Source organism: Oncorhynchus mykiss, chromosome 13 (assembly GCF_013265735.2).
Source record: "Oncorhynchus mykiss isolate Arlee chromosome 13, USDA_OmykA_1.1, whole genome shotgun sequence".
Classification (NCBI taxonomy): Eukaryota; Metazoa; Chordata; class Actinopteri; order Salmoniformes; family Salmonidae; genus Oncorhynchus; species Oncorhynchus mykiss.
The window spans coordinates 35,487,724-35,514,193 of record NC_048577.1 but is presented as its reverse complement, the minus strand read 5'-3'; the positions used below and the strand labels follow the sequence as shown (position 1 = coordinate 35,514,193).

The following is a 26,470-nucleotide window of genomic DNA, read 5'->3' as shown; positions in this document are numbered from 1 at the left end:
GGGACTCAGGCTGTGACATCACTTGAAGCTGGGATGTCCCGCCTACCATTTAATTCGCTCTTACGACTGTCCATCAACTCCTGGCTGAACACATCACAGCCACTGACAAAGCATATGCCTGCAATCCTTTAGATCCTAGCGCAGCAGGAGAGTGTGGGTTCGTCGCTCTAGCACATTCAGATATCGATTTATAGCCAATTTTATCAAAGTAATCTAAAAATAATTCATAGATTTTAAACAAAAAACACTTTCTGTTTGTCATAGATGGACAATATTAATATGAGATGAAAGGCGATTTCATAACGAATTCAGGAAGCCAAGCTAGAACCCAGTGTGTCCAGAAGGGTGGAGGCGGAAGATTTAATCAAGAGAAACCTTAAGAAAATATGCCAAACATACAAAAATGTGTTTTACAGATACAAGGAAGGTGAAATCTTACAGTTAGTCATTTTGCAATTTGATTGTACTATATTTAGAAAGCATATAATATTTTCAAGCCCTATTCATACAGATTTGTTGAATAGAAAAGACATCATATAAAATATTTCATGTTTTTTACTGTGTACTTGAGTTTGTGTCCTCAAAAGTGACTGCTCCTCAGGAATCTATACTTATTTTTACCAGTAAGGTGAGATTTGAATCTTTCTCGCAGTCTAAACATTACTAGGTATTGTTTATGACCTTCTCATGATAAAATACACTTTTGGGTGTGTCTATTCAGGCAGAAATCTACATTTTGCCATTACATTTAACAGGTTTAATGTTGCAAATATCTCACATTGTGTTCCACAGTTCCCGTCAGTCCGCATTTGAATTAACAGGGCTGTTTCTCTATTTGAACTATTCTTCCATGGCTTCCATTCACCATCCTTCTTCTCCTACCTATCTACCCCAGCAGCACCCCCCAGCCAGCAGAGTCAGGCGAGTCCCAGGCTGTGCGGGCCGAGGCGGAGGCGGTGGAGGACGATGAGAACAGTAAGCTGACTATGAGCGAGAAGCTGGCTCTGTTCAACAAGCTGTCCCTGCCAGGGAACCAGGGGGATGCCACTCCCCATGCCCCCCCAGAGAGACGCAGGCAGAAGGGGGCACGCTACCGCACACAGCCCATCACTGTGGAGGAGGTCAGCCTGGTGAGTGGGTGTGGGACCAAGAAAGACAGCCTTAGAGGAGTGGACGAGGGAATATTAGAGATGACATTAGCAATTGTGTGCGTCTTTCTTTAACTGAGAAATGCGGATTGTGACACAGGTGATTGTGTGTGTGTGTGTGTACTGGATGTTGACGTGATCATGAGTAGGTGTTTGTACCCCAAATTGAATGTCACACGGAGCCTCTAACTGTTCTGAGCACTGGATTGATCAATAGTTTTATTTGATCAGTATCAAACCAATATCGACCATAACACTGTCCAGAGGATAACACTACACTAGCGCCCAATTCAATCACACAAAAATTAGACAGGTCCAAAATGATGACTCAGAAATATGCAGTAACCTCTTAGCTTTCATACCAATTTACACTATTGTGATGAGTAGAATCTATCATCTCCATGTCTCTGACAGTATTCTCCTCGCTTTGTCCTCCCTCAGCTCCAGAAAGGCCCCATCCAGCTGCCCCCGCTGCGCCTGTCCCCCACCCTCGCCGACCGGCAGCAGGAGCAGTCCGTCAACCTGAGGCCCAGTGAGGTGCGCCAGGCCCAGCCTCGACCCGGGGCCGACGTGGAGCCTAACACAGGACCTGACCTGTCCCAGCAGGGCCAGCAGCAGCGCAGGGACTCTGAGCCAGGAGAGATCAAAGGCATCCTGAGGAAGAGCCCCTCTGGAGGACCAGAATGGGACCGAGACAGAGACACTATGAGGGAGGGCAGACAGCAGGACCAGAGTGGAGGAGGGGAGAGGGGGAATGGGGTGGAGGAGAGGAGGGCAGAAAGACATGATAACGTACCAGTGCCTCGTAGAGAGAGACCAGCCTCCTCGGCCCCCTGGAGACAGAGGAACAGGAACAGGAGGGAGACGGTGGCGGTGTGTAGCCCAGCCAGGCCCTCCTCAGAGCAGGGTCACCCCCAGGAGGAGAGGCAGATGCACCCCCCTGGGAACACCACTGGGAGAGACAGGTACACGATAAACACAAGAGCCAACATACAGGCCTTTTAAATGACGTGTCTGTGCGTGAACGCTGCTGGAATGTTGTAACCCTGAGCGTGTATTGAAATGTGTGTGCTGCAGGAGGGATCTCTATTGCTGAGTGTCATGGAAGGTTTGTCCTTGTGTTTTCAGGTGTGCGCGTATGCGAGCGAGTGAGCATGAGCACAAGAGAGAGATTTGCATTGCTTTTTCTTAGACCTCCCCTCTGTCTCTGTGCAGGTTGTCAGATACTTCCAGAGAGGAGGAGAGGGGGAGCAGGGTGAGGAGAGACACCCCTCCTAGACAACACGTCCAGGTGACCTTGGCGGGCCAGAGGAAGGTAAGACCAGCTGCCATCTTACTGGACCTCAGACTTCAGTCAGAGCAGGCAGCTACTGGGAATGGTGGACAGTGGATAGATGCTGGCATCACTGATTTGCATTGGAAATCTCACACGGACTGAGCTCATGTGTTTCGGAGCCAGTTGGTTGGCTGTTTATTGTTGATTTGGGTCTGCACTTGTGTTTAGCATCTTGAATATTTAGGCTCAGAATCCCAATGGGGCAAATCCAGTCTCAGCCTGGAAAAGCAGAGCAGCGGACAGCTGTGGACACATCCTTCTCAGTCAGATAGATAGATAGATCCACCACAGGAGGCTCCCAGACAATCCCTAGTCCCCAGGGTCTGTGATACTATGGCTTGGCCCCACTGTAACACTCCACACCAGCCCAGCCCAGCGAAAAGGCCCTGTCTTCCACTTGTAATCTCTAATCCTCGGCGTGGCTCTCTGTAACCAGTTGGGTTTTAGTGTAACCTGTCAGTCAGGGAAAGAGGGGAGGATGAGGGTCACCAGGGGGACCGATCACAGGGGAGATAAGAGGGGATGCTGTCCACACGCTGCCCAGAAATGATATCGAAATAGTATATTTATTTAGAAAAAGGTTCATAAGGTGCCATCGTGCGTGGCCAGGTAGGAGGAATTAGTTAGCTGTCCTATCTGTTCTTGAAGGTTGAACGGACATGTTGTGTGGGCTGGTTCAGGAAGCCGAGTGCTTAACACGAGAGTTTGTTGTAGTTTTGCCAGTCCACTGAAACCAAAGGAGCATCGTAACATCATAGCAGCTCCACACCAGCCCCATATCTTACTATGGTATGTGTTTTAATGTCATAGCAGCCCTACACCAGCCCTATACCTGACTATGCATTCAATCCCTGAGAGATACCTTGCGTTACTTAGATATGGATGCAGCTTCTGCTGGTGCTAATGCCCAGGAATGGGCTGAATGGCTCTGAATGACATGTTAACAGTTAGACTTAACAGATAGAGAGGCTTCCATGAACACCCTCTTGACCCCATTCGGCCCCCTTAGCTGGACAGTGTTGACACTTCTCTGTGTTATGTGTGTGAGAGAGAGACCTTCATACCTTTGTGGATGTTTCTCATTGCTCTTCACCCGCTCTTTCTCCTATTTCTCTTTCTCCTATCTCTTTTTTTTATGCTATGCTCGCTCCTCTCACCATATTTTATTTTCTTGGCTTTGCCGACCACACCCCCTCTCTGCTCCAATGCTGCCCCCTTTAGGAAGACAGTGAGATCTCCCATGATGCACCAGCTGTCAACCCTCAGTGCTGGGTAAGCGGAGTGCTGGTGCTGTGGCACCCTATTCCCTACATAGTGCACCCTCTTGCCTACAAACCTCTATGTTTGGTTATTTCAACTGAACTTATTACCCTGGTTTGTTGACTATGTTGCTCGTCCAAGTCATATCAAATCTATTCTATTCTGTTCTACCCAATCCTGGGCTTATTCCTTTATCCTCCTCCCCTCCTCCCCTCCACCCAGGATCCTGTCTTTTCCTCTGTCTATTCGAACAGTACAACTCAATATGTCATGTGTTACAATCAGGTGAGTGTGTGTGTGCAAGCACACGTTCAGGTGCGTGAGTGTGAAGTGTGTCCATTGCACGCCATTGGCCCTCAATATTCCATTTAAATGTACTTGCTGGAGTGCTGTGATTTGCGTTGTGTTGATACTGCAGTGAGACATGTTGACGTAGTTCCCCTTCATATATCCGTTTCTCTCCCTCCTCAGACCAGCTCTTCCTATGAGGCCCAGGAGGTTTCCTCTCCTACCCAGACCCTCTCTCAGCCCCAATGGAGACAGAAGGTGACCCACACACACACACACACACACGCGCGCAAAGCCACACACACACATACTGGTAGGTGTCACTGTACGGTCGCTGATCCCTGTCTCTGCCCATGCAGCACGCTAGACCAGTAGAAGAGGAGGAGCTGCCACAGGCGTCGGTGGCTGAGCGCATGAGAACCCTACAGGAGAGTGAGGAGCAGTGGAAGGCCAGAGGGAGAGGGGCCGCCAACGGCTCAGCCCAGTACACTGTGGCCGGACGCATGGCGAAGAGAGGTGAGGTTTCCCTCTTTCTCTTTCTCCTTTTTTTCTTTCTCTCTCTCTCTCTCGTTCTCTCTTTCTTTCCCTCACTCAGACCTGTGTGGGATTGTCCCATTGCAGGTTTGGTGTCCCCTGTATCGGACATACACGAGACCCATCCATCTCACACTAAGAGACCCTCCACAGGAGCCACAGCAACAGCATGCCCATGTGAAGGTAAAAATAACCCATCCACAAAAGAGAAAAGATGTTTGTGTCTGGTTTGTGATTGTAGATCCTCCTCCCTGACCTCTGGTTCTCCTCTCAACAGAGATCTCCAGTCACCCTGGGATGGAGGTGGAAGAGGACACAAAGCTGGACAAACTGGATTCCATTGTGGACAGGCTGAATAGTACGATGATTTGTCCAAACCTCAGATTAAGAGTTGAAGTCTATCCGCTAGTGTCTATTTATTGTCTAACTTCCTGTGTTTTTCTCAGTGATGCTTTGAGCATCCTAATGAAGTGGAAAACCTGTAACTCTCATGTTGTACCCCTCTCCTCCCCCAGCCACTCCCCAGGACACGCCCCTGGAGGTGACCTCAGGGAGGGTGAAGGAGGTCATGACCCCTGATGACCAGGAGACGTGTGGTGGTTTCTACAGGGAGGTGTTGCCCCCCTCACCCTCTGCCCTCGCTGCTGGGGCTGGTGCTGCCAATGGAACTGACCCGGAACAGGACCTCAGTGCCCTCTGCCAGACCAACACACCCATGTGAGTTTGTTTGTGTGTGTGTGTGTGGGGGGGGGGGGGGGGGTGAGTGTGTGTGTGGGAGGAGGGTGTGTGTGTGTGGTTGTGTGTTTGTGTTTACATGTACACTTCTATCTAGTTGTATGATTGTCTTCATTGTGTGTGTGTGTGTGTGTGTGTGTGTGTGTGTGTGTGTGTGTGTGTGCGCGCGCAGGCTGACATCAGAAGTAGCGCAGCACAGGCGGTCGGTGCGTCCGTCCCGTAGGACCCAGGGCTCCCGGAACCCTCTGCGTGCTCTGGCGGCCCGCGATGACATCAGACAGGACTTCATGGGAGAGAGCGTCACCGTGGCTACCATGAACACTAACAGGACACAAGTGGAGAAGAGTGAGTGACGTTAACATTTACCAGAGAGATATCTCTCTTTCACTCTCTCTCTCTCTCGCTATCTCTATATTTCATTCTCGCTCTCTCTCTCTCTCGCTCTCTCTCTCTCTTTTCTTTTTCAATCTGCTTATATACTGTTTCTGACTTTCCCATCTCTGATCTCTCTGTCCCATGTCTGTCCTACCCCTCAGTGGCCAAGAATTCCAACATGGCTGACTCAACTCTAGCAGGTCTGGCCAGTACAGAGGATTTCAGTAATGTCGATCTGCGTGATGTCACTTCCACAGAGTCAATGACGAACAACAACAACCTGCCCATCAGCAACCTCATGCTCATTCACATCAAAGGTCGGTGTGTGTGTGTGTGTGTGTGTGTGTGGGTGTGGGGGTGTGTGTGTGTGTGCGTGCGTGCATGTGCATATGATCACGTTTATGAGTGTGCATATGTGGATATGTGTGTGTTTCCTACGGTGCCAGGTTGGCATCATGTGCAAGTGCGTCTAGTGGAGCCCACAGCCAGGTCTCTGAACGGTGGAGACTGCTTCCTGCTGGTCACACCCACTCACTGCATCCTCTGGAGCGGAGAGTTCGCCAACACAGCAGAGAAAGCCAAGGTACGACTTCGACGGGACACACACATTGTATCACATGCTGACTGTCTACTCTCTATTCCTTGGCTAACTAGATCCCTGGCTTGTATTGTTCATGAGGGATTCCCGTTGGGCGTCTTATTCGTCTGTAACTAAAACCATATATGGTTTTTGAATAATACCATTGATGTACATTTTACATTTAAACACAATGTGAAGCCACTGATTGTTGTCAGTTATAACTGGTGATGATGTTTCCCTGTCTTCTGCTGTCTCTGTCCAGGCGTCAGAGCTGGCATCGTTGATCCAGACCCAGGGGGATCTGGGCTGCCGGGCCTGTGGGGTCATCCACCTCGAGGAGGGGGTCAATACTGACAACAGTCTGGCCTCTGACTTCTGGAACCTTCTGGGAGGAAAGACACAATACGGAGGTCGGACTAGAACTAGTCACCAACTACTCTGTCACTCAGTAGACAAAACCATAAGAACTGTACAAACTATGTGAAAATCCTATTAAAACAACCAGAACAGCCTTTTAGGTAAGTAAGTCAGTAAGTAAGTAAACTAAGTAATTAAGTCAGTCTTTCAGTCAGTAAACTAACTAATAAAGACAGTCAGTAAGTCAGTAGACTAAATCAGTCGGTCAGTAAACTCAGTCAGTCAGTCAGTAAACTAAGTCAGTCAGTCAGTAAATTAAGTTAGTCAGTCAGTCAGTAAACTAAGTAATTAAGTCAGTCTTTCAGTCAGTAAACTAACTAATAAAGTCAGTCAGTAAGTAAACTAAGTCAGTCAGTAAGTCAGTAAACTAAGTCAGTCAGTAAGTCAGTAGACTAAATCAGTCAGTAAGTAAACTAAGTAATTAAGTCAGTCAGTCAGTAAGTTAGTTTACTGACTGACTAACTTAATTTACTAAGTAATTCAGTCAGTCAGTCAGTAAACTAACTAATAAAGTCAGTCAGTCAGTAAGTAAACTAAGATACTCAGTAAGTCAGTAAATTAAATCAGTCAAGTCAGTAAGTAAACTAAGTAATTAAGTCAGTCTTTCAGTCAGTAAACTAACTAATAAAGTCAGTCAGTAAGTAAACTAAGTCAGTCAGTAAGTCAGTAAACTAAGTCAGTCAGTAAGTCAGTAGACTAAATCAGTCAGTCAGTAAACTAAGTAATTCAGTCAGTCAGTCAGTAAACTAACTAATAAAGTCAGTCAGTCAGTAAGTAAACTAAGATACTCTGTAAGTCAGTAAATTAAATCAGTCAAGTCAGTAAGTAAACTAAGTAATTAAGTCAGTCTTTCAGTCAGTAAACAACTAATAAAGTCAGTCAGTAAGTAAACTAAGTCAGTCAGTAAGTCAGTAAACTAAGTCAGTCAGTAAGTCAGTAGACTAAATCAGTCAGTCAGTAAACTAAGTAATTCAGTCAGTCAGTCAGTAAACTAACTAATAAAGTCAGTCAGTCAGTAAGTAAACTAAGATACTCAGTAAGTCAGTAAATTAAATCAGTCAGTCAGTAAGTAAACTAAGTAATTAAGTCAGTCAGTCAGTCAGTAAACTGAGTCAGTCAGTCAGTCAGTAGACTAAGTCAGTCAATCAGTCAGTAAGTAAGAAACCAAGAAAGTAAGTATGCAAGAAACCAGTAAGTGACCATTTGCGTCTGTCTTTGTGTACTGTATGTGTGATTGTATATGTGTGTGTTCCCTGTAGGAGCGGGAGCCCCAGAAGAGGATGAGCTGTATGAGAGTGGGGTGGTGGAGTCTAACTGTTTGTACAGGCTGGTGGAGAACAGACTGGTACCCCATGAGCAGGCCTGGGCCGCCATCCCCACTGTCTCCCTACTGGGATCCACTGAGGTCAGTCCCTCCTTGGATCCCCCTGTGTGTTTCTGTGGCTTCTCATCCATTGCTGCCTTGGTGCTACATATCAATCAATAGGTTTTTTAACTCAATACAAAGATTATGAACTGGAATGCCATCTATCAACTTTTGTGTGATTTTCAACACTACAGATAGTATCTGATCTCTGAATAGTTCTCTCTCTCTCTGCCTCTGTCTCTCTGTCTGTCTCCTGCCTCTCTCTCTGCCTCTGTTTATTCCCCTGTCTCTCTACCAGGCCCTGGTGTTTGACTTTGGCAGCGAGGTGTACCTGTGGCATGGGACGGATGTTGTCCCTGGCGACAGGAATGTGGCTGTACAGCTGGCCCAGCAGGTGTGGGGTGGTCCCTACGACTACAGCAACTGTAGGGTCAACCCACTGGACCCCACACACTGCAACCCCAGCATACAGCCGTAGGTACACACCACACATGTTCTTACATAGTAAAATACCTCATTTAAATACATACTGTTGTATTCATTGATACATTACGTGTGTGATTTGTGTACAGGCAAGGTGAAAGACGGCCCGGCTGGGCTCTGTTTGGCTGTGTCTCTGAGCACAAGGAGACAGCCCTCTTCAGGGAGAAGTTTCTGGACTGGGCTGGAGATAAGGAGGAGACCACTGCAATGGTGGTGGAGGAGGCACAGGTTAGTTAGAGATCAATTCAAATTGTATTTGTCACATGCGCTGAATACAACAGCTGTAGACCTTACCGTGAAATGCTTACTTATCAGCCCTTTAACCAACATGACCTTGTAAGAAAAAAAGGTTAAGAAAATATTGACTAAATAAACAAAAGTAACAATAAAATACTAATAAATAGGCTATATACAGGGGGTACCGGTCCCGAGTCAATGTGCGAAACACATGACTCAAAGCCAAATAGGACCCATCCTGTACAGATTCAGAGTGACTGTGAGAAAGATGCCTGATCTTCTTTGACTGTATTTCTCCTCTCCCTTCCTCTCTCTACTGTGTCTCTCTGTGCAGACTGCCATGCCAGTGTGGCCCCAGCAGAGTCCCCTGCCCCAGCAGCAGATAGAGTATGTGTCTCTGTGTGCGTGTGATGCCAAGGCGCTGGTGGCAGGGCAGGGGGTGGCGGTGCCAGGGGACGGGGCGGTCCCTACAGTCCTGGGGGGGGTGGACGTTCAGAGGGGGCATGGTATCGTACCCCTGGAGGACGGGCGGCAGGTGGAGCTGAGCACTGTTACCGTGGATACCTGGCACATTCAGGAGTTTGAGGACAGCGAGGTCCAGCTGGAGAGCCCAGGGCAGCTGCATGAAGGAGACACATACCTGGTCTGCTGGACCTATACTCTCAGCCCAGCGGATCAAAGTGGGCAGCCTGGGAGGGATTGCTCTGCTGTCTTCATCTGGCAGGGCCGGCACTCCAGTATCAATGGGCGAGGCGCGTCTGCCCTCAGGAGTCATGAGGGAACACAGGTGGGTGGTTCTTCCATCTACACTCTTAAACCACCCATAGCCTCAGTTAAAACCATAGAATCACATATAGGACATGCAAATGATAGGATGTCTATCGTTAAACCTGCCTAGCATTTCAGAGGCCTGCATTTAAACCAGTGTTATTGCTGAGAAGGATGTCTTTGGTTGTTTGAATACAGTAGGCTCGTTGACTGATGTTTCTACCTGTGTTGTTGTCCTGTTGAAGGTGATGGTGCCTCAGGGGCAGGAGCCTCCATGTTTCCTTCAGCTTTTCCAGGGAGGTCTGGTCATCCACAAAGGCTGCCGAGCGGACACCACCAACAACACAGGTGGGATATTACCTTGGCTTTACCTCCTCTAATTTAGGTGGGGTGTGTGTCTGGTTGTGTGTCTATGTGTTCTGTGTAGACCTGTGTTCCTAACTGCAATCTCACTATGTCCTGTAGGAGTCTGGCGTCTGTTCTGTGTGCGTGGGGAGCTGCCTGAGGAGGCCAGTCTGTTGGAGGTGGACTGTTGCTGTGGCAGCCTGCGCTCCCGAGGTTCTCTCATACTGCTCAACAGTCAACAGGGGGCGCTCTACCTGTGGCATGGCTGTAAGGTCCACGCCAGCTCCCGGGAGGCAGGCAAGAGGGCTGTGGAGCGACTCACTCAGATGTAAGTCTCACTTCATGGATGTGTTCCTGTGCTTCTGTGTGTATTCATTTGTTGGAATGCAAACAGTATTAACACGTGGGTATATGTGCTTTCTGCTGTCTGTGTGTTAGGTGCCCTCCTGAACTGGGCCTCAGCAGTGAAAGCCCTTCGAGGGTGCAGGAAGTGGAGGAAGGGGCGGAGCCTGTGGAGTTTGGGAACGCTATTGGGCAGCAGGACAGGAAGGCCTATGACTGCATGCTACAAGGTACACACCTCTCAGCTCCTGTTCATACCTGAAGAAAACACACCTTGACAGACAGTGCCGTGAAAAAGTATTTTCCCCCTTTCTAATTGTCTCTACTTTTGCATATTTTTGATACTGAATGTCATCGCATCTTCAACCAAAACCTAATATTAGATAAAGGGAACCTGAGTGAACAAATAGCACAACAATGACATACTTACTTCATTTATTTAATGAACAAAGTTATGCAACACCCAATGCCCCTGTGTGAAAAAGTATTGACCCTTTACACTCAATAACTGGTTTTGCCACATTTAGCTACAATGACTCCAACCAAACGCTTCCTGTAGTTGTTGAACAGTCTCTCACATCGCTGTGGAGGAACTTTGGCCCGCTCTTCTATGCGGTAACTCAGCAACAAGCACGAACTGCTCATTTCAAGTCCTGCCACAACATCTCAATTGGGATTAGGTCTGGACTAGGCCATTCCAAAATGTAAAATGTGTTGCTTTTTAGCCATTTTCATGTAGACTTGATTGTGTGTTTTGGATCATTGTCTTGCTGCATAGCTCATCTGCGCTTCAGCTTCAGCTCAGAGACTGAGATGCTCCTGTAGAATTCTCTGATACGGAGCAGAATTCATGGTTCCTTCTATTAAGGCAAGTCGTCCAGGACCTGAGTCAGCAAAGCATCCCCAAACCATCACACTGCCACCACCATGCTTGACCGTTGGTATGAGGTTCTTACTGTGGAATGCAGTGTTTGGTTTTCGCCAGGCATGTTGGCACCCATGTCGTCCAAAAAGTTATACTTTTGAATCATCTGTCCATAGAACATTCTTCCAAGAGTCTTGATGATCATCCAGGTGTTTTTTGGCAAAATGTAGTCAACTTTTTGGACGACATTTGTATTTTATTAGGGAACCCCATTAGCTGCTGCCAAGGCAGACCAAACACACCAAAGCACCCACATGACAAATAAAACAAAAGATAAAACAGTGAACTATCTTTGTACTGAGTGAGTTAAAGATAAAACACTACATCATACAACATCCCTAGACCAACACATATCCACAACACAAAATGTTCAGTACCACCATACAACAATATCACAATGTGTGCGTATGCATGTGTCTGTACCTTTTGTGTCTCTTCACAGTCCCCGTTGTTCCATAAAGTGTGTTTTTACCTGCTTTTCAAATCTTATTCTACTGCGTGCATCAGATGTGGAATAGAGTTCCATGCAGGCCATCCATCAGTGAGCTGTAGCTGAAGTGCAGCTGGGTCATGCAGCAAGACAATGATCCAAAACACACAATCAAGTCTACCTGAAAATGGCTAAAAAGCAACACATTTTAAGTTTTGAAATGGCCTAGTCAAAGTCCAGACCTAATCCCAATTGAGATGTTGTGGCAGGACTTGAAACGAGCAGTTCATGATTGAAAACCCACAAATGTTGCTAAGTTACAGAAGTTCTGCATGGAAGAGTGGACCAAAACTCCTCCACAGCAACGTGAGATACTGATCAACAACTACAGGAAGCATTTGGTTGAAGTCATTGCAGCTAAAGGTGGCACAGCCAGTTATTGACTGTAAGGGGGCAATTACTTATTCACAGAAAGGAATTTGGAGTTGCATAACTTCGTTCATTAAATATATACAATAAGTATACCATTTTTTTTGTTATTTGTAAACTCAGGTTCCCTTGATCTATTATTAGGTTTTGGTTGAAGATCTGATTACATTCAATATCAAAAATATGCAAAAGTATAGCAAATTACCAATGGGGCAAATACCTTTTCACGGCATTGTATTTAACAGAACACCTGAAAGTTCAGAATAACCTGAACAGATATCCCAGCCCAAATGTCTTCTTTTTAAATTATGTGGTAGTTCATTTCTTTGCTATCAAATGAGGAGAGACAAACTTATCACACAAGTAAGAGTTATACTTAAACTAAGCAGGTCAATACAACACACACATATAAAGTGAATTGATTGAGTGCTCTACATTAATGATGACTGGTCGACGAATAACCCAGATGATTCGTTGAGAGCCTCGAGACAAAGGTACAAAGGTATTTTTATAGCCAAGATACACCCCCTTCAGGCTACATGACAAACAACAGATGTATGGAATGGGTCACAAGGTTAAGACTAGTATGAAATATACTTAGAATTCACAGCAGACAATATCTCATTCTGTAGAGACCAGGGTCTGTCCCTGGGGTCATCTCTCCCTGGTACCTTATAGAACAGAAACATTAACTCATGATCTGGAATGCGGTATCACCCAAAGACATCGTAAATCTTCCAGAGGCCCATCCTCAGTAGAACACACACAGATGAGAGTTCTAACAACACCTTATTCTGTTGCATTAAACAACCCTTTGATGCAATTTCAGAATTATAACATAATCTTGTCATTTCTGTTTGGACAATGAACACACAAATGACTAATAAAGAAGGTATAAAGCAGCGGAACTTCTCTGAGTGCTGAAAGTTTGAGAGGTTGATGTGATGAGATGCTGTGGGTTGTTATCGCTCAGATCCAGGGAAGTATAACTTCACGCCACGCCTCTTCCATCTGAGCACCTGTTCCGGAACCTTCCAGGGGGAAGAGCTGCAGAGCCCTGCCCGGTTGCCAGGGGTTGTCATGGCGATGCCCTTTGTCCAGGAGAGCCTGTACTTTGTGCCACAGCCAGGTGAGTCTGCTCAATGCCCAAACACACATGCATGCACTCAGGCACTCATAAACAAAACTTCCATTGTTATCACAGGGACTTAACAGTACAAAACACTCACCTAATATCCCTCCTTTTCTTTCCCTTTCTCACTGTTTCTCTGCCCCTCTCTCTCTCTCTCTCTCTCTCTCTCTCTCTCTCTCTAATGCTCCCTCTCTCTCACTCTCTAACGCTCCCTCTCCCCTCTCTCTATCACTCTCTAACTCTCTCTCTCTCTCTCTCTCTCTCTCTCTCTCCCCCCCTTCCCTCCCTACCTCCCCCCCTCTCTCTTTCACTGTCTCTCTCTAATGCTCCCTCTCCACTCTCTCTCTCTCAACTCTCTAACTCTTTCTCTCTCTCCCTCTCTCTCTCACTCTCTCTCTTTCTCTCTCTAACGCTCCCTCTCCCCTCTCTCTACCACTCTCTCTCTGGCTCTCTCTCTCCCTCCCTCCCTCCCCCCCCCTTTCTCTCTCCTAACGCTCCCTCCCTCCCTCACTCCCTCTCTCTCTCTAACGCTCCCTCTCCCCTCTCTCCATCACTCTCTCTCTCTATCACTCTCTAACGCTCCCTCTCCCCTCTCTCTATCACTCTCTAACTCTCTCTCTCTGGCTCTCCCTCCCTCCCTCCCTCCCTCTCTCTCACTCTCTCTCTCCCTCTTACTCTCTCAATTCAATTCAATTTGCTTTATTGGCATGACGTAACAATGTACATATTGCCAAAATGTATTTAGGATATTTACAATATTAAAATAATAAGAATCAAAGTTGTCAACGGGACAACAGTAACAACAATAACCAAGGGTCAAAATAACCATACATTGAACTATAACAATAAGCATACAGTAGAGGACATGTGCAGGTTGATTGGTCTGTCAGACACTGTCCCTCATCTTATTGCAGGCAGCAATGTAGTGCGCTGCCAACCCACAGCTCTCCGCGTACTCGCCCAACAGGACAGGTAGCCTATTCTCATCAGAGAGGTCTTTGAAACCTTGAGTAAGGGTTTTAATTTTTTTTAAACATTTTGTCAGGAACTGTTGTGCAGTGTTGCATAGCCTTTCCTCTACAGGGAGCCAGGTTTTCCTGTGTCTACCTTTCTCAATGGCAAGGCTGTGCTCACTGAGCCTGTACTATGTCAAGGTTTTTCTAAGGTTTTGATCAGTAACCATGGTCAAATAGTTAGCCACGGTGTAGTGTCGATTTAGGGCCAGATAGCACTGCATTTTGCTTTGTGCTTGTGTCTCCCAACAAGCAATGCCATTTTGTTTTGACTCTGTTGTAATTAGTTTTATTCTGATTGATTGGATGTTCTGGTCCTGACTGAGGCTTCAGTGTGTTAGTAGAACAGGTTTGTGAACTCAGCCCCAGGACCAGCTCTCTCTAACTCTCTCTCTCTCTCTTATCCCTCCCCAGCCCTGTTCCTGCTGGATAACTGTATGGAGCTGTATCTGTGGCAGGCAGGTGAGCCGGAGGACAGTGAGACCGCTGGCTCAGCCTGTATCCGCTGGACTAACGAGAGGAGGTGTGCCATGCAGACAGTGCTCCAGTACTGCAAAGGTGAGAGCCAGTAGACAAAGCAAGGCAGCTAATATAATAGTTGATGGTTTAGATCAGGGGTATATACATTTTACCCCACGAGTTCCAGAGTACTGCTGGAAATTGCACCCACCTGGTGTCCTAGGTCCAAATCAGTCCTTGATTAGAGGGGAGGAATAAGTAGAGGAAGTCAAAATGCAGAGGAAGTGGCTTCGAGGTCCAGCTTCGAGGTCCAGCTTATAATCTGAGGTGTTTAGATGGTTGTTGGTCATTATCAGGAGTGTGTTGGGGATATGCTGTAGTTAGGGGTTAAGTTGTTCTGTGGTTCTCTGATGGTTTGCGGTGTGTTGTTTTAGAGAGGAACCCAAGGCGCCCCCTTCAGGCCTACCTCATCCAGGACGGAGCAGAACCCCTCACCTTCACCAACGTTTTCCCTCGCTGGGAGAAGAGACCCACACCCACCACGCAGGTACAGGAAAAGAGGACTATTCGTCCTCCTCCTCACAATCACTATCATTATCAATAATAGCATCCGTACGCATCAGTAGCATCATCGGTAATAACTTCAAAACAGCAGTAAACCCAGTTCAGTATGATCTGGTTGGGTAAAGACTGCTGTGTCATAGCAAAACCACGGTCTTTGTCTTTCAAAGCCAGGTATGTTTTGGATTTAGAAATGCTGACTTGTGAACGATGTTGTCCAGGGGGAGGCCGGGCGGGTCAAGCTGACCTTGGTGCAGGATGCCCTGGCCCAGCTCAGTAAGACCCAGTACCCCCTAGAGGAGCTGCTGCAGACCCCTCTGCCAGAGGGAGTGGACCCCCAGCGCCTGGAGATATACCTCTCCGACCACGACTTCCAGGTTGACACACAAACACGCTAGTCCTGTGCGGCTCAGTTGGTAGAGCATGACCCCGTCAGGATAATGGGTTTGATTCTCACTGGGGCAACTCATATGAAAGTGTATGCACGGACTATGTATGCACACTTTGGATACATTTGTCTGCTGAATGTTATGTACAGTATTATGACGTTATATAAAACAGGGTGCAAGCTACACCTGACAGCCACTAGGGCGCACCACTAACGTCTTCATGGCGGCTGTGGTCTGATATGGCCAATTGAAATGTCTTGCTGTGGTAGTCTCAAGATGATTAAAAACAGCTGGTTTAAGAGAAAATGTGACTTATGTAGGGTTTCTGTGTAAATATTTCACAAAAACGTTCATCCCTAAGACCAGTGGATGCTTGCTTTTTCCAGTATGCTACAATATCTGAAGTAAGGTTTGTTTGTTTATATGTTTCAGACTATTTTGGAGATGAAGAGAGATGAGTATGACTTCCTCCCAAACTGGAAACAAATCAGCCTGAAAAAAAGCAAAGGACTATTGAAAACCTGAACAAACACAAAAAGATCCCATTTATGTCAACCTATCCTGAGATATTTTTTGTTGTTGTATTTTCTATTTTCAAGATAATTATATTTTCTTGTCAGGGGATGACAATTGCGTACAGTGTTTTCTTAGTAGCTGTTTCTAAGTTGTATCTGTGTGTCTTCTTTAAGTATGGTGCTTTAGGGCCTTATTCGTTCTCAGCCAATCGCTCTCGCTTGCAGAGAGACAAGACTGCCTATACCGTCAAACAGAAGGACAGAACCATCCTTATCCCCAATCAATCAACTGGATCCATTTTCTTATTCCTAGAGCTTACACGAGTGTGTGCTTCTCTTACCGACTATGGATTCCCCTCAGAAATGTTAACTAAAAAGATGAAGAAAGAGCGTTACACATTTTCCTATGAAACTTTAATTTACCTGTACAAATCAATGGAGGATATAAAGAGAAAGTTGAAAAAGAGGAAACATCACGAATGGTGGGTGGGGAGGAGAAGACACAGGAGTGCTTACACACAAAAGCAATCAATTGTAATAAACGACGGAAACCAGGAAAATAAAGGCCACTTTCTTCATGTTTCATCTTAATCAATATCGTTCCATCACAGAGCTCTGCTTATCTGATGTAGGCTGCAGTTATACTGGTAGTCTTCTCTTAGGCTGAATTTCAGAGCTTGAATTATAAGAAGGAACAAGGCGCAAAAGGCATGTCTTCTCAGAAAGACCATGTGGGAAAAAAACGCCTGATTTGTCTCTAAGCTTTTGCCCATAAAGTCTTGTGTGCATTTACAGTATCGACGCTGTCTCTTTGCGTAAGTGTGTGTATCACTGTGTACAGTTGCTCCTTAGGTTAGCAGCGTGTGAGCTCTGTTACAGTTGCTCCGTAAGCTTGAGTGTGTGGCGCAGTGTTAGCAGCTCTGTGAGCTGTGTTAGGGCTGGACAGTGTGTGTGTGTGTAAAGCTGGGTTATGCTGTGATTACTGCTCTTGGGTTTCAGTTCTAGCTACGGTATTAGGTATGCATGGAGAGGCAGCTAGCCATGCTCCGATAACATCGCACCACCGGTCAGCACAAGGCACGCAAATTCACCTCCACCTCATTTGACACGGCTCACAAAGAAACCTTCCCCCATACACACACATTTGACCCTCCCTTTACGATAACAGCCAATTAAATCGTTCATCCGCCCAACAAACGCAACAGGGACCTGCATAAAGCCGTCCAACACCTTCAGCTGGTACGGAGGCTTGTCTTGACTCCTGGTTCTAAAAAAAAAAGTACCAGTGTTTTGTTCTGAGTAAGAGTGTATTTCTCTGAGTAAGAGTGTATTTCTGAGTAAGACTGTATTTCTCTAAGTAAGAGTGTATTGCTCTGAGTAAGACTGTATTTCTCTAAGTAAGAGTGTATTGCTCTGAGTAAGACTGTATTGCTCTGAGTAGTTGTGTATTTCTCTAAGTAAGTGTATTGCTCTGAGTAGGTGTGTATTGCTCTGAGTAAGAGTGTATTGCTCTGAGTAAGAGTGTATTGTTCTCAGTCAGAGTGTATTGTTCTCAGTCAGAGTGTATTGTTCTCAGTCAGAGTGTATAGTTCTCAGTCAGAGTGTATTGTTCTCAGTCAGAGTGTATTGTTCTGAGTAAGAGTATATTGCTCTAAGTAAGAGTGTATTTCTCTACGTAAGAGTGTATTGTTCTGAGTAAGCATGTATTGCTCTGAGTAAGCGTGAATTGCTCTGAGTAAGCGTGAATTGCTCTGAGTAAGAGTGTATTGCTCTGAGTAAGCGTGTATTGCTCTGAGTAGGTGTGCATGTATTTCCCCTGCCTTTGGTCCTATTGGGTGTCCAGGGTTTTCCCCCCACATGGATTAGTTGACTAAATTTAAGCTTCCATGTGACTGTGCACTCCTAACGGGGCGGATTACAGCTCACCACTGGGAGATGGAAGACACTCAGGAATGAATATCAAGGGGCCAGTCGTCCATGGCAACAACTACACACAAGCCTATTTCAGTGAGCTCTGCACTTTACTTACAAGACAATATGAATCTGAGAGTGTAACATAAAACCTATATAGATCCTAATCATAACATGCATTATGGTTATACATAACTATATACAAAACCAGAAACATGATAAAAGTGAAAGGATCAAGAGGAAAATAGCACAAGGATCTGGCACCTGTCGGTTTCTAAAACCAGCTCTATTCTATTTTCTGGCAACCCATCTGTATGTAAATCAGCACAGAACGGCAGCGGGAAAGTGGGAATGTGTTGAGTTTTCTTATTGTGTGTTTATCAAGCATTGTGTACGTGTGAGAATGTGCCCGAGATGTGTACAATGTATAGAGAAGGAGTGTATGCGTGTGTGTATGTACGTGTCTGTGTGTTCTAGATGGCCTGCTCTCTCTGCACGTCTAATCCAGGTAGACTCCGTTCCGGTTCGGACGCTAGCGCCGCCTCCCGCAGCACCACCATGTGATCCTCAGCGGCGTGCAGTGATTGGTCGATCCAGTCCATGCTGCCAGACATGTGACAGGCGTTGCGGGTCACCAGCACCAGGTGACTGACTGACAGAAGGAGGGCGGTGGCCCTGAGGAGACAAAATAGACAAAGGGCATGTAGAATTTCTCCATCAAGACTGGACAGGGAAACATTGACGCACAAGTCCGTCTGATTACCATGGCTTATATTGTACCATCCCCACCTATAGTCCCTTTGTTGGTCAGGTCAGACCATCATATGAGTTCTATCAGCAGAGCTATGATCTATATTGTCTATTTGCCCGGGCTATCTTTGTCCCCTCAAAATATTATAAATGATGTTATCTAACAAAAGGAAAACTTCATTAGCTACCTGGCATCCAGGAGTATGGGGTCCAGTGGAGGGTACATAGATCGCACAACGTCATCCACCCTACAGACACGCACGGGACGATGGGAGGTCATGAAGGACGTAGGACGGTCAGACAATTGTAAGGGTTGTGTGATGGTGCTGTATAACCTGACAGTTACCTCGGACTGATGCGTTTAGCCACAGTGATGATGTCACTGAGGCTGGCTGGGGCTTTCACCTTAGCGCCTGAGCCCATTGTCATGGCAACCAGCTTTTCAGTCAGGGTGTGGCAGATCTGCCAAAGGAGAGAGCGTGTAAATATCATTGAGTTAGATCCTAATGAAAACAATGTATTCATGCAGGGTGTACAGCACGTAGACATTACCTTTAAGATGGATATACAATGTGAAACCAAGCCACTGTTAAAGAAAGAGAGAATAGCTTTAAATAAGGGTTCATTATTGTATGATCATGTCAGAGATGTTATCACCTATTTGAACTTGATGTTATGATCAAAGATCGAAGTTGTTACTCTTGTAACCATGGAAGGATATATATATATATATACGAATAGCTACAACAGCTAGCCTGATCTACTCCTGGCATATGTCAGTGTCACATGGCGGACGTACGAGGCGTCCTCGATCCAGTCCTCGTTCTCCAGGATGGCCTCGATGTGAGGGTTGGTGATGACCACGTCGTCCAGCTCCAGCTCAGACGGCTCACTCTGGGTTTCCATGGCACCGATCAGGTCAACATTGGGTCTGTGGGGAAGCAGAAAGGTTCTGATGAAGGGAAGAGAGAGTGTGTGAGAGAGCAAGAGAGGGAATGTGTATTGAATAGGTGTGTGAGAGGGAGGGAATGTATTCTGAATAGAAGCGTGTGTGTATGAGAGAGAGGGGGAACACGAAGGAGAGTGAGAGAACAAGAGAGTGAGACAGAGAGACATTACTGGCTCGAGAACTTTGCCCCTGTATGTTGACTTAATATTAATCCCATGTATCGTTTTGACCTTAGTGCTGTGAAGTCGCTCTGTTCAATCCATAGATTTATAGCTTCAAACCAGCAGGTCAGTCCATTGGACCTGGGTAAGAGTGGGATACAGTTGAATCAGCTATATCCAGGACCCCTTACCACCATCTAATGCACTATAGGGCCTAGGCCACATACCCCATCACTAGGGCCAAGAGTTTTCCTGGTCTGGACAAACTCAGGGCCCTACCCATAACCATCCAAAATGCCACTGTTCCCCCCTCCCCCTTCCAGATGAAGCTAGATAGGTATACTAGGCGACCCAAGATGTCACTGTTCCCTCCCTCCCCCTCCCAGATGAAGCTAGATAGGTATACTAAGCGACCCAAGATGCCACTGTTCCCTCCCCCTCCCAGATGAAGCTAGCTAGGTATACTAGGCGACCCAAGATGCCACTGTCCCTTCCCTCCCCCTCCCAGATGAAGCTAGCTAGGTATACTAGGCGACCCAAGATGCCACTGTTCCCTCCCTCCCCCTCCCAGATGAAGCTAGATAGGTATACTAGGCGACCCAAGATGCCACTGTTCCCTCCCCCTCCCAGATGAAGCTAGCTAGGTATACTAGGCGACCCAAGATGCCACTGTTCCCTCCCAGATGAAGCTAGCTAGGTAAACTAGGCGACCCAAGATGCCACCGTCCCCTCCCTCCCCCTCCCAGATGTATTGTATGTAGCTAGAAGTTATACTAGGCACTGACTTGGAGTTGAAGTGGTGCAGCAGGTGGTGGGGGTGGCAGTAGCGGTGTCGACACACCACCACCAGGGCAATGAAGGAGGCCAGGAAGATGGTGGCCAGCACCCCAATGGCCACGATCACCACCGTCTCCATGGCGACGACGGGTCCCAGGGCGTCGGCAGTCGGCAACAGGGGGAGAGAAAGGGGTTCTGATCAGACCAGGGTTCTGGTTGTCTGGGCTTGGCCTTTATGGCTGATCGCTCATCTGTGGAGGAGTTGGTCATTAGTGGTTTGTAGTGTTGTGGTTACAGACAGTTGATTGATAGACATGCGGTTACATCCTGAAAGAAGTGTTAGCTGAGGAGCTGTCTGAAGACTACATACTTCCATTTCGACCATGGGCAACCACGTAGTTAGACATAGCCTACTGTGCGTCACAAACCACATAGAACATGCCCTGTGACTTGGCTACTAAATATGAAACACCTCCAAACCACACAGAACTCTGATCTTTATCTGAACTTATAGGAAGCTATCAGTGGACAAGCCCGTTGTGTTGGTTCCGTTTACTGTAGCAGAGTACATACTGTCCATTAATACAACACAGTTAGTTGATCATAACATCTGAATCTCAACCTAAAATTATTTAATCATACAACATAGGAAGACCCGGTGCAACCACATCCAACAAGAAACCCATGATAAATGATGTGAATGCTTTATAACCTATTTCAGATCCAAACCAGAGTTTCTCAACAGCTTTTAATCAGAGTTATGTGAGTGTTGTGTTTTTGGTATCTGACATACTTTATGGCCAGCTGTTCAGGATCCAAATATACACACAGCAAAATAAACAATATTCTTTCAAAATAAACTATATCCGTTGTCTACCCTCTTACCCTTTTGGGGTTCTTGGGTCCTAGTTGTACGAATCTGTAATGTACTTCTGATGGTCTTACCACAGTGAGTAGATTTCACACAGGATGTGTAAAACAAGACGACACAACATACAGTACCTGTCCTCTGCCTAGTGTAGTAACTCATTAACCTAGCCTTGCTCTACCTGGAAGCCCAATGTGTGTGTCTGTGTGTGTGTGTGTGTGTGAGTCTCACTACTACTATAAGAGGCCATGAGCAGAAAGACAAAATTCCTTCTGGTATAGCATAATAGCTTTGGAATTAGTTGGTACTCATACAGTGGAGAGACACCATGGAAACACAGCTTTGATGCAGTCACTATGGGCAACGGAATTACCGAATTACAACATTCCCAACCAACATTTTGATCCAGATGATTATATGAGATTCTGATTTGGAATGTTGTAATTCTTTAAGCAGATTAATTTGAGACACACTGGCCGAATCATACAGTTCTTTCACCCCTCTTTCAATCAAGCGTTTGACTCCTTTTCTCCTCAATGGCCAACGGTCTCTTTACAGCCTGTTGGTTTCAGAGGTACTCACTCAGGATGGAGTTTTGACTGGTTTCTCCACACGTTTCCATTGCAAAAAGATGATTTGATAGACAGATGACTGTTTTATTCTGTATTTGTGGGAAGATCCATTGGGCCAAACTGTAACGTCTGCTTCCAACTCACACCCTCAAACACGTGGATCCCCTGAACTGTCACGGATCCCCCCCGGTACTGATGCTCATTCTGTTCACCAGTTCCGGAGGTCTACGTCGCCGGCTTTCTAGGCATCACTGAGCGGGATTCATTTTCACCAACCCCGGACTGTCTGATTGTCTGATTACACACACCTGCTCCCCATTTCCCCTGATTAGTACGTTGTATATGTGCCCTCTGTTCCCGCTGTCTTTGTCGGTTATTGTTCCCATGTCCATTGGTGGTGTGAGCACCTATGCGTTGGTGCAGCTGTTATGCTGCCTGCTTCATATATTGTGTATTACGGGTATCGTCCCGTGTCGTTCAACGAGGTTGACCCTCGCTCTTTTGTTTGGGTACAGCCAAGTGTTTTTGGAAACGTGTTTGTTTTGGGTGTATTAAAAACACCTTGTGTATTCCTGCGCCTGTCTCCAAATCTTTTATACCAGCGGGACATGAACACAGCTCACTTTCCAGCTCACACTCTCAAACACCTAGATCCCCCGAACACAGCTCACTCTCCAGATCCCAATCACCTGAATTCTAATCACCTGTTCACACACCTGCATGTCATTATCACACTATTTAGTTCATTTCTTTGCACCCCATCACTGTGGGGTATTGTTTGTTTTGTGACACACGTCTTTCAGAGCTCTGGTTTTTCCCCCGTGATTTACTCCTCCCATGTGTGATAATTTTTGCCTGCCTCACTAATGACACCTTTGTGCCTGTTCCCTGCCCTGTACTGTAGCCTATTGGATTTCCTGTTATCTACCTATTGCCTGATCTCCCTGCATGTACTGTTGCCCTTTTGGACCTCCTGTGTATGACCTTCTGCCTGCCCCTGGACCCAGCTCACTGCCTCCTCCTGTGGTCCGTTGCAATAAACACCTTCTGCGCCCTGCACTTTGAAACCAGCTCTCTGTCTCCCCTCGTGTTCATTACACCAACACAATTCATTAACCTGGCCAGCCCTACCAGCCTATAGTGTGTAATGCGTAACATTGTAGTACTTCAATCTTCAAATGGTTTAATACATCCTTCACCCATCTGACCAAAGAATATTCTGGAATAATTCCTAAGATTACAAAAATAAAGGAACCACAACCACTAGAACAGGGTTGCCCAACGGGTGGCCCAGTGAGTTTATTTGGCCCCCCAAGTTTTCTGAACCAAAAAATATATATACAGTACTAGTCAAAAGTTTGGATACACCTACTCTTCAAGGTTTTTCTTTACCTTTTACAATTTTGTACATTGTAAAATGATAGTGAAGACAACAAAATGATAAAATAACATATGGAATCATGTAGTAACCAAAAAAGTGTTAAACAAATCAAACATATTTTAGATTCTTCAAAGTAGCCACCCTTTGCCTTGATGACAGCTTTACACACACTTGGCATTCTCTCAACCAGCTTCACCTGGAATGTTTTTCCAACAGTCTTGAAGGAGTTCCCACATATGCTGAGCACTTGTTGGCTGTTTTTCCTTCCCTCTGCGGTCCAACTCATCCCAAACCATCTCAATTGGGTTGAGGTCGGGTGATTGTGTAGGCCAGGTCATCTGAAGCAGCATGCCATCACTCTCCTTATTGATCAAATAACACTTAAACAGCTTGGAGGTGTGTTGGGTAATTTTCCTGTTGAAAAACAAATGAACAAAAGTCCCACTAAGTGCAAACCAGATAAGATGGCGTATCGCTACAGAATGCTGTGGTGTGCCTTAAAGCCAAAAATCGCAAATTTGGACTAATCAGACCGAAGGACAGACATCCACTGGTATAATGTCCATTGCTCGTGTTTCTTGGCCCAAGCAAGTCTCTTCTTATTATTGGTGTCCTTTAGTAGTGGTTTCTTTGCAGCAATTCAGCCATGAAGGCCTGATTCACGCAGTCTCCTCTGAACAGTTGATGTTGAGATGTGCCTGTTACTTGAACTCTGTGAAGCATTTATATGGGCTGCAATCTGAGGTGCAGTTAACTTTAATGAACTTATCCTCTGCAGCAGAGGTAACTCTGGGTCTTCCATTCCTGTGGCGGTCCTCATGAGAGCCAGTTTCATCATAGCGCTTGATGGTTTTTGCAATTTCACTTGAAGAAACTTTCAGAGATCTTGAAATTTGAATGGTTGGCTGAGCTTCATGTCTTTGCTTATTTGAGCTGTTCTTGACATGATATGGATTTGGTATTTTACCAAATAGGGCTATCTTCTCTATACCACCCCTATTTTGTCACAACACAGCTGATTGGCTCAAAAGCATTAAGAAGGAAAGAAATTCCACAAATTCAGTTTTAACAAGGCACACCTGTTAATTGAAATGCATTCCAGGCGACTACCTCATAAAGCTAGTTGAGAGAATGCCAAGAGTGTGCAAAGCTGTAATGAAGACAAAGAAATGCTACTTTGAAGAATCTCAAATATAACATGTATTTTTATTTGTTTAACACTTTTTTGTTTACTACATGAATCCATTATGGTGGAAAATAAATATTTGGTCACCTACAAACAAGCAAGATTTCTGGCTCTCACAGACCTGTTCCTTCTTTAAGAGGCTCCTCTGTCCTCCACTCGTTACCTGTATTAATGGCACCTGTTTGAACTTGTTATCAGTATAAAAGACACCTGTCCACAACCTCAAGCAGTCACACTCCAAACTCCACTATGGCCATGACCAAAGAGCTGTCAAAGGACACCAGAAGATTTACAGAAAACGTTTGACATCTGTCATTGCCAACAAAGGGTATATAACAAAGTATTGAGATAAACTTTTGTTATTGACCAAATACTTATTTTCCACCATAATTTGCAAATAAATGTATTAAAAATCATACAATGTGATTTTCTGGATTTTTTTCTTCTGATTTTGTCTGTCATAGTTGAAGTGTACCTATGATGAAAATTACAGGCCTCTGTCATCTTTTTAAGTAGGAGAACTTGCACAATTGGTGGCTGACTAAATATTTTTTTGCCCCACTGTATGTGATTGTATACAAATGTAAGGAAGGTTTGAGATTTTTATATTTTAGTCAAATAGCTTCTTGCGGTTAATTTGCAGGCGTCAAATAATTTGTAAGTATGTCCCGGTCCCCTGACCATCCACTCAAGAAAGAATCGGCCCATGGCTGAATATCTAGTTGATGATCCCTGCACTAGAACCTCAGACTGATCATCAAACTGATTTAGTCAATTTACCCCTTTAGTTAGGTCACAGGGGTTGTGCTCTGGCATTTCTCAACTTGATCCTAATGCATCTCCATTAGTATTGTGGTCACCATCTTTTATTATTTTGTAGTGAGACACAGTATACTAGAGCCTGGATACATTTTGTAGGCTTAATGTAAACATCTCTGTTCCCCCTCACAAAGGGCCACATTCTGTCCCAGATTGCAGTTCCCACACCTCCAAATTCAAATTCACTACACCAACAATGTTTATGATGTAATAAACAGAGGTGGATGCAGTTATTTGAGGAATATCAGCAATGAGAGACCAAGCTCTTTAAAAACAAAGATTTAACTGAATCAAGTTGAATTTCCAACTACAGATCATTCATGGAACAATGTTCTGCAAAAAAAAAAGCAACATCTCCAATCTTTGAAATAATACGTTTGAAATGAGTAAATAAATAACGATAAATAAATAAGAATTTTTATGTTCACTAGTCAAAGTTACAGTTTCTCAGTTGTGTTGTGGTATCAGAACTGCATTTTCAATATTTGCAGAATTGTTAGGTCAGCGAACTCCAAATAACCCCCCCCCCCCCAAATCATTATTGTTCCTCGATGAACAGTACACATTCCATAGAGTGATACAATGAATTCCCCCCAACCTAATTTAATTCACACTTGAATCATCCTATTATGAATACGGAAAGAAAACGAAACACACCTGTCATACATGTGTTAGAGAATAATATACTCACCGATACATTTAGTCAGTTTTCTTGAATTATACCTTTGAGAAACAAAGCACCTTTTCCCCTAGGCGGGTGGACATGGCACGGACCTCTCCAAACCGGGAACGCGCACAGGACATACGCGAACGGCTCAGCACTGAGCATGCGGCCAGCGAGTGAGCAGCGATGGAAGTTCGCCATAACTTTGCAGGAGTGAACTCAAATGAACATGAGCAAAGGATTACGGGTACGCGCGCACAAGAATTTATGGTCTGCTTGCTGAAATACTTTGTAACAGGCTATGAAATAGACCTAGTTTATTTATACAGGGCTTATAGACATACACAATATTTCACCTGTAAATC

The 26,470-nt window shown here is 45.5% G+C and overlaps 2 protein-coding genes across 14 annotated transcripts in view; one reads left to right on the top strand and one right to left on the bottom strand.

Annotated features, from left to right (window-relative positions):
- The window catches only part of LOC110486206 (supervillin), a 34,488-nt gene extending 17,843 nt beyond the window's left edge, over positions 1–16,645 (top strand). For 7 of the 10 annotated variants that reach the window (XM_036940907.1, XM_036940906.1, XM_036940905.1 and 4 more), the window contains 26 exons: positions 896–1,130; positions 1,590–2,113; positions 2,364–2,463; positions 3,706–3,756; positions 3,967–4,029; positions 4,216–4,290; positions 4,392–4,548; positions 4,654–4,749; positions 4,844–4,924; positions 5,082–5,283; positions 5,474–5,646; positions 5,838–5,993; positions 6,123–6,259; positions 6,519–6,666; positions 7,933–8,078; positions 8,338–8,513; positions 8,612–8,750; positions 9,094–9,546; positions 9,773–9,875; positions 9,993–10,200; positions 10,311–10,444; positions 12,972–13,127; positions 14,558–14,701; positions 15,037–15,149; positions 15,385–15,540; positions 15,985–16,645. In XM_036940907.1, the coding sequence (XP_036796802.1) occupies positions 896–1,130; positions 1,590–2,113; positions 2,364–2,463; positions 3,706–3,756; positions 3,967–4,029; positions 4,216–4,290; positions 4,392–4,548; positions 4,654–4,749; positions 4,844–4,924; positions 5,082–5,283; positions 5,474–5,646; positions 5,838–5,993; positions 6,123–6,259; positions 6,519–6,666; positions 7,933–8,078; positions 8,338–8,513; positions 8,612–8,750; positions 9,094–9,546; positions 9,773–9,875; positions 9,993–10,200; positions 10,311–10,444; positions 12,972–13,127; positions 14,558–14,701; positions 15,037–15,149; positions 15,385–15,540; positions 15,985–16,077 (4,219 nt within the window). In that variant the 3' untranslated portion in view covers positions 16,078–16,645. The remainder of the gene's footprint in view (positions 1–895; positions 1,131–1,589; positions 2,114–2,363; positions 2,464–3,705; positions 3,757–3,966; positions 4,030–4,215; positions 4,291–4,391; positions 4,549–4,653; positions 4,750–4,843; positions 4,925–5,081; positions 5,284–5,473; positions 5,647–5,837; positions 5,994–6,122; positions 6,260–6,518; positions 6,667–7,932; positions 8,079–8,337; positions 8,514–8,611; positions 8,751–9,093; positions 9,547–9,772; positions 9,876–9,992; positions 10,201–10,310; positions 10,445–12,971; positions 13,128–14,557; positions 14,702–15,036; positions 15,150–15,384; positions 15,541–15,984) is intronic. The other 3 variants (XM_036940902.1, XM_036940903.1, XM_036940904.1) reach the window with 3 other exon arrangements.
- On the bottom strand, positions 16,467–26,269 carry LOC110486207 (transmembrane protein 98). Of its 4 annotated transcripts, none has more exons than XM_021557634.2 (8): positions 26,133–26,268; positions 20,624–20,866; positions 19,908–19,979; positions 19,528–19,659; positions 19,281–19,314; positions 19,075–19,190; positions 18,917–18,976; positions 16,467–18,653 (listed from the first exon to the last, which is right to left on the bottom strand). In XM_021557634.2, exons 2-8 carry the CDS (start codon positions 20,752–20,754, stop codon positions 18,452–18,454), a joined length of 747 nt encoding a protein of 248 aa, XP_021413309.1. In that variant the 5' UTR covers positions 20,755–20,866; positions 26,133–26,268; the 3' UTR covers positions 16,467–18,451. The 4 variants fall into 4 exon arrangements, with proteins under 4 accessions (XP_021413309.1, XP_021413310.1, XP_021413311.1 ...); XM_021557635.2 differs by having other exon boundaries at positions 18,336–18,653; positions 26,165–26,257; XM_021557636.2 differs by lacking the exon at positions 19,908–19,979 and having other exon boundaries at positions 18,336–18,653; positions 26,133–26,269.
- Between the last annotated feature and the right edge of the window lie 201 nt (positions 26,270–26,470).